General features: G+C 31.5%; 1 protein-coding gene across 1 annotated transcript; it reads right to left on the bottom strand.

The window, feature by feature from the left end:
- Window positions 1-2,416: 2,416 nt before the first annotated feature.
- LOC115703268 (putative DUF21 domain-containing protein At1g03270) lies at window positions 2,417-7,426 on the bottom strand. The gene is made up of 13 exons (XM_030630773.2): window positions 6,907-7,426; window positions 6,681-6,757; window positions 6,065-6,148; window positions 5,856-5,969; window positions 5,412-5,495; window positions 5,168-5,239; window positions 4,641-4,708; window positions 4,157-4,244; window positions 3,906-3,979; window positions 3,448-3,826; window positions 3,247-3,293; window positions 3,072-3,153; window positions 2,417-2,788 (listed from the first exon to the last, which is right to left on the bottom strand). Exons 1-13 carry the CDS (start codon window positions 7,151-7,153, stop codon window positions 2,678-2,680), a joined length of 1,527 nt encoding a protein of 508 aa, XP_030486633.2. The 5' UTR covers window positions 7,154-7,426; the 3' UTR covers window positions 2,417-2,677.
- Between the last annotated feature and the right edge of the window lie 428 nt (window positions 7,427-7,854).

Below are 7,854 nucleotides of genomic sequence, written 5' to 3'. Positions count from 1 at the left end.
TTTATATAAAGGTAACTAATTAGTTTCTAATCAACATTATTAGTAATTTAAATATTACTTTTAAAAAAGCAGAAAAATAAAAATAAAAAATCAGAAAATGTCAAAAAACGTGGAATGTCAGTAATAGTGGTAACGTTATTATTATAAATTATATATATGTAGAATATATATTATTATAAACTTTCCAAATAAAATTATATGGGATAAAAAGAAAAAATCATAAATTTCATGAGAATAAAATAAAAATGTGTAGAGGTATAAATAAAAACTATTATTTAAAAATGTACACGCTCAAAAATTAGTTTGTAAGAAGTTGAGGGGAGCAAATGATCCCATTAAACCCCCATTTTCCCTTACTACAACATACACAATCATTAAAAAAAAAAAAAAAATAATAATTACATAAGGCACTATTTTTTGTAAAAAAAATACTTTTACATTTAAAGTTTTTTTTTTTTTTTTTTTACATTTTTACGGTTTTGTATAGAAACAACACAAAAACAACAAGAAAACTACATGAAAGTAACATGAAAATAACAACAAAAAATAACATATTGATAACAAAAGATCAACAACAAATTAACAAGAGTACAACATAAAAAGACCGTATTTTCTGTAAATAAAATCAAAAAAATCATAAAAAATATTTAAAATTTTGTAAAACCATATTTTTATAATTTTTTTTGTTGTTTTTATGTATTTGTGAAATAATTCCTAAAAAAATAAATTAAATTTTTTTATATATGCCAAAATAAAAAAAAACACCTCTTAAAAGGGTGTACTATATATTGTTTGAATAGCTTATATAACACAAATGATTTATTTTACTTTTAAAAAATAGGGTAAACAAATACCATTTTGGACCTTGTGTTTTGCAAAAGTTACAGATTGGACCCTGTGTTTTGTTAAATGACAAAATAGACACTGTATTTTCTAAAATAGTAAAAATAGGACCCTGAGCTTAATTTTTGATAACTTTTTTTTTAATACAACCAACTTGAAAACAATGTTTAATACGAACAGATACAAAAAATGTAAACAATTTTGTCATATAGCACTTTTAGATCGGAATATAATTAAACTTTATTTTGACAAAAAAATTAATTCAGGGTCTTATTTGTACTATTTTTGAAAATACAGGGTCCATTTTGTCATTTAACAAAACACAGGGCCCCATTGGTAACTTTTGTAAAACAGAGGGTCCAAAATGGTATTTAACCCTTATAGAATTGGTTTTGAAAAAAAAAAACATCAATTATAGAGCACATAGAATTTTTTTTTTTCTTACCATGTTAGCATACATGCTCCCCTAAAAGATGACTTAATTTCAAATAAATAAAAGTAAAAACAAAATATTTTTTTTCTTGACAACAAATTATTCACATCATGTTAATAAACCGGTTCTACCAAGTCACTTTAGCTACTGTTATAGTTTAATTGATTTTGTCTCATGTGAGGAATGTCAAACCTCAAAATGAAGTGACTTTATACATAAGGCCCTCCTACCTGATATGGGAGGAAACAATACATAAAGCTGTAAACAAAATATGGACAAAGACTTTATTAATTAATGATTAAATATGATTTTGAACTTTGTACTTTGTAAAAATTACTGATTGGACCTTCTATTTTGTTAAATGATAAAATAAATCATATATTTTCAAAATAGTAAAAATAAGACCCTGAGCTTAATTTTTGACTATTTTTTTTTTTGGTAAATAGCGGCATAAATACCCAAAGTTTCAAGTTTGTAAGTGGCATAATCTCAATGTTTATTTTTAGCAGCATAAGTACCCAATGTTTGTAAAACTGTAATTTTTCTCTAATTTCGTCAATACAAACTCTATTATTTTCTTAAACAGACCACATATAAGGTCCAGATTTTTCATTATTCGGTCTAGACAGAAACATGTAGTATCAGTTACTTCCAAAATGTTCATTTAATAAATGCAAAACGGAATTTATACTGACAAAACTAGAGGAAAATTACAGTTTTACAAACATTGGGTACTTATGCCGCTAAAAATAAACATTGGGTTTATGCCGCTTACAAACTTAAAACTTTGGGTACTAACTTGAAGATAATTCTTAACACGAACAACAAATATAAAAAATGTAAACAGTTTTATTATAACACTTTTAGATTATATTATTATTAAATTTGTTTTGATAAAAAGTCAGTTCAAAATCCTATTTGTACTATTTTAAAAAATACAAAGTCCATTTTGTCATTTAACAAAACAGAAAGTTAAATTGATAACTTTTGTAAAACACAAGATCCAAAATAGTATTTACCCTTAATTAATTTAATTGAAAGTAATAGTGAAAACCAACAATATTTTTACATAATATTTGCTCTTCATATTTTAGGTCTCAAAAATGACAAGGAACGTGACGTGAAAAGTAATGCACAGAATGAAGCTAAGCATCACTACTCGTTTAAATTTAAGATACTTGTTACATACCAAACAAGTGGTTCTAGACTTGAAGAAAAAAAAAACTATTAATGAACATACTATACCCACATATTGAGAATATGTACGCACTAAAATCTACACAACCCATAATACAACTTACAAGTGGTCAGAGCTTTTAGTTGACAAAAACCATAACTTGGTGGCAACAAGACAATGAGAGAGGGTGACATGACTCCCTAATATACCATCTGGGATTGGAGTCATCTCTTGTCACCTGCAGAAGAGTCATTGGATTCCCTTGCAATCCTAATGATAGGGGGATCATCGTCAGCAGATTTTCTCGGGGCTTGCCCTGGCTTACTTTGAACTCCCTAAAAGGATAATTAAGATATGTTCAGAGGCCATTTTAGTTTCATTTGAGTTGCACAATTGTGAGGAAAAATTAGTAATATTTTGAAGTTATGTTTTCCCTTGTGTGATAAATGAGAAATGGATATTCAAGAATTGACAATACAAGATTTGACACACCATTTGCAAATTTATATATATATATATACGCATTAGTTATATTGTCATGTAGATTATTGCTCTCCTTATCCAACTTAAGGTTCTCAGACAATCGACATGGAATGAACAGGAAAGAAGTTAACTTACAGCAGGTTTGGGACCAACCAGTCTGCGATTTGATGGAGCTCGTGCCACAAACGAAGCAGCAGCAGCAGCCGCCACACGTATTCTGAAGATGTTAAGACCAGTTTTTTAAGTTGGTTAATCGTTTAGCAAGTTGAGAAAAAGATAGTGAGAATTGAGAAAACAGATCTCAGTTTACCTTTTATGCACGTCTATGTATACATCTGTCTCGTCTACAATTTCTTCCTGCATTTGGGAAGAAAATCAGCAGAAACCATGCACAATTGACAAGTATCATAAATGTGCAACAACATTTAAAGACAAATTATATTGAAAAACAGGGTAAACTCTTAGAAGCCATTATTGTTACTGTTATTGTTATGGTGAAAGCATAGATTACTTGTAAAAGTTCTTCAAAAACATCTTCCAGGGTGATTATTCCGATGACTTCTCCATCTTCAATATCTTCTGATAAGGGTGGCAACCCATTTGTTGTAAAACCATTTTGTTGAAAGGTTTGTTTGTTTGGCAAGGATCTTGGAGCTTTCTCAATGTCAACAACAACACTTACTGATTTATCGCTGTACATTTTATTTTTAAGCAAGGGAGTTGTCAGAAGAGATTTTGCATTTGTGACCATGTCTTCCTCAATTTTCTCTCCATCAAAATCAGGGTGAGGGCGTTTGCTCATTCCTTTAACCTTCACAACAGCAGCCATATGACTACTTCCTTTCTGAAACTCGTTAAGAATATCATACAGTGGCATGTCTGCTGGGACCCTGGTAAATTCAAGCATGAGAAGGTCAGACTTTTGAAAGATATTAAAACATGAGTGATGATGAGGAGAAAAGGGCACACCTAGGAATTCTCCGAATGGAGACAGCACTTACTGGAGTCTCTGTCTCTGCCCGAACTGTGAGAAGATTTTTCACCTAAACCCCAAAGGAATATTAATTACAATATGTAAATATATCAAAATGAGCTGGAGCCAAAATGTCAGGAATAATGTGTCTACACACACACACACAGAGAGAGAGAGAGAGAGAGAGAGAGAGAGAGAGAGAGAGAGAGAGAGAGAGAGAGAGAGAGAGAGAGAGAGAGAGAGAGACCAGCAAAAGCCCAATAATGTTTTTTGGATTCCCAGAATAGACAGGGACTCGACTATGGCCACGTGCCAGAATTTTTCCAATTGCTTCCCTGCAATGTAAAATAGGGAACATATGATATAATAAACTTCATTGAGAAATGAGCAAATATGCCGTAGGACACATCACATACCGATTTATACAAAATGATCACACTGCATTCTATACAGAGTATTAACAATAAAAACTAAGCCACCCCAACCCCCACTCCACCCACAATCACCTAACATCTTGTGCCTCATAAAATTCTTCATTTTTTATAAAAGAATGAAAAAATTGTGCAAAAGGATAACAAAATCCAAGTTCAATCTGAAATATATGAATATGAACTACACAGATTTACCAATCCAAAAAAAAAAAGTAAAAGTGACCTTAAATACAACAATGGCACCTAGACATAGGAAACAAAAAAACAATAGTGTAGTAACAATCTGAATCTAAAACTCACCAGTCTAATTTGGAGCTGACATCCAAGGAAAATGTTGATTCAATAGGTGTCATAGCTTCCTCTGCAGTCTACACACCTCAAAAAAGCTTTGTTTACATTTTATTGTTTATAGACAATGCAAAATAAACACAAAATAAATAAGGTTTCTAATATAAAAGATACATGCTCATAATCATTAACTATCACGTCATGAAGGTCATCGAATTCTTTTGTCTACGTAATAAAACCATTAACATTGGATAATGAAACCCTAAAAGAGTCAACAGTTTATTAAAGTTGCTTCATATGTACAGTATTAAGAAGTATTAAAAAAGAGAAACTTCGTATATATGCTATATAGCGGATGTATTCGATTTATCAGACGACACTCTCCAACTCAGAAGGACATTATAGTTTCTCTTTTAAGTGGCAACGTGATACATGAAAGATTCACCTCAGCAGAGAGATAAGTATTTAAAAACAAGTACTGTAGTTACAAAGGAAAATTCTCAAAGTACATAAGGGAATCCTTAAATCACAGTAGCTACCTTTTCTGTTAAATCAAGTGCTCCACTGATAATTGTTGTTTCATCATGCGAGAGTTCACCACCTTTGCCAGCCTAAGCCATGAGACAAACAAATTAGTGAAACAACACCAACAGATTTCTTCCCAATTCAAACATTTAGAGGGACTCATTATCATTTCTAGTAAAGGTTGTCGTTTCAAGATAACTAATATCGAATAGTACATGTGGTGGCCCATCACAGAGTTTTCTAGATAAAGGTGGCTACCTCTTTGCCATGGATAGAGACAAGGGCTTTCAACTGAGCTCGCCTAAATAAAACTTCGTTGTGCCCTAGAACAGCATCCAGAACCTGAAAACAAGTTGAGTTCAGGAACTGCTTGAGACGGGACAGAATTAAAATCGATTAAAGATATTTTTAAATTAGACAAGCAATTGATTATGTATTCTGTCAATTTCCTTAAAACTATTGGAAGTTTCCACAAATTCATCTTCGAGATCATTCCGGTTGCAAATTTTTAAATATAAACAAAACTAATTTCTTCTTAAAGCAAGAATTTAAAATCCTACACAATAAAAGTACTCACTCATAACTGATATAAAGGAGTAGATTTCATTCCAAAGAACGTAAAAAAGCATAGTAATCATAATGCAATAAATCAATCACGATGTCAGGTAAATTCCCAAAGAAAACTCAAGGTTTGGTGCTTACCTTTCCAATTGGGTACGAAATTGGGTAACATATTATCATCAGAATGCGTACAAGCCCCACAAAATTAGCACCAACCGCTAGTCCATATCTTGAGCATATAGCCTGTGGAATTATCTGTTCCCACATTGTAAGACATGTTAGTCCTACCCAAAGCTAAAACACTTACATGGAAAGCATAAAGAGTTTGAAAGAAAAAAAATTAACCACACCTCTCCAAAAGCTAGGACAAAGGTTACAGACAGTACAACAGCAACAAATGGATGGAAAAGCTTATCAAGATATATAGGAAGCGCCTGCAGAAGCAAAAATGTAGAACAGGGTAGATATCAGTACAATGCTATACGTTCTTTATTTTTCTTGTTACACAAGATTACACACAAGCAGTGGAATGTAAGAGTTTTCCAATAACCCAAAAGAAATATGTGAAAATAGTATTATTTCGGGTTCTTCTTCAAATCCATAACAGATTATTATAAATGTCAAATTCAACCCCCATTTCAGTAATTAGATTATTATTATTATTTTCCCAGATAATTTCACAAGACAATTTCAGTATTAATACTATACCGAACAGAAATAGTTTATAATTTAACAATTGTAATCATTCGTAATTTTAATTTCTTAATACTTTTTCACCCAAATATGCTTCAAGTTCATTCCTATACTGTATATTTTGTCCTCATACAAATATTTATACACATATCTATAAAAATAAAAATATAAACCCATTTCCGTGCAATTCACATTGATTACAAATTTAAACCTATTGACCTTAAAATGGCTGTCAAAACAGTGTTTCTCGAAAGCTATAATATCATTAATTACCTCCATGGCACAAGCATTACAAAGAAGCAAAGTAACTAAAAGCTGGTGTTGCTTTTGCACCACTGGTAATATAGTAGCTGCACCACACCAAGATTAACCATAAAATTAATCAAATTAAACACTGTTCATCACCTTCAAAGCATGAATTTCTCGATAAATTACCCAATTATTAATATTTTACTTTTAATTTAAAAAGAAAAAGAAAAAATGTTGGAAATTGACGGACCGGCTTGTTTTTTCTCGGAGGAGGTACCACTACGCTGGAGAATCTCGAGCTCGACGAGATTGAGGGACATTAATCCAAGAGTTAGACCAGACATAATTCCGGCGAACAGGACTAGCAAGCATGAGACTCCGGCGAAGACGAACCACCACGGCGTCCCAAAGGGGATATCTTCAGCCTGCAACACCAAGTCGTTTGTCGAAATCCTCATGGTCCGAACTAGGGTTAGGGCATTGAGCAACAACACCATTGATAATCGATTTTCTTCTTCTTCTTCTTCTGTTTCTTTTTTTTTTTTTTCTTTTGGTTCGGTTACAGTATAGACAGAAGGAGCAGACTTAGATTCCAGAGAGAGAAACTATGGAGAAAAAGGAAACATATATTTTCGTTTGACCTTTTTGACCAATCACAACCGCTAAAACATAAGACCTAAAGACTAGATTCAATAAAATCAACGGCAAAGATTACATAATCAATGGAAGTGGCTGTAGGTGATTATATTTCCTTTTTTTATTTTATGGAAAATATTAAAATTATGGCTGCATTAAAAAATATTCTATAACGTATTGCTTACACAAAACGACAATGGCTATTGGGTACGGTAGTCCACGTTGTGCTGTTATTTAATATTATTATTTTTTTTTTAATCGTTTACCGTTTGGATTTAAATGTTATATTTTCTATATGTGTCATCACTCATCAGCTTATTTGGTCTTTTTAACAAATAGAACAAGTGTCTCTTAAAATATTATGAAAGTAAGAAGAGAAACCTGGATTTGTACAATTTAATAGAAATAATAATATAGGGATATGTTTAGGGATACGATTTTGTCTCGTGATGTATTTTTATGGAATGTATTCTGTGATACATTACATTGGTCTTAGGTATATTAAATAAGTGTTAGCGTACGTTTTTACTTTTTAATCCTAATTACTTTCAGATCAATCTCA

Source organism: Cannabis sativa, chromosome X, assembly GCF_029168945.1.
Source record: "Cannabis sativa cultivar Pink pepper isolate KNU-18-1 chromosome X, ASM2916894v1, whole genome shotgun sequence".
NCBI classification, from domain to species: Eukaryota; Viridiplantae; Streptophyta; class Magnoliopsida; order Rosales; family Cannabaceae; genus Cannabis; species Cannabis sativa.
Note: the sequence above shows the minus strand (reverse complement) of the source record. Positions and strands in the feature narration are given on the sequence as shown.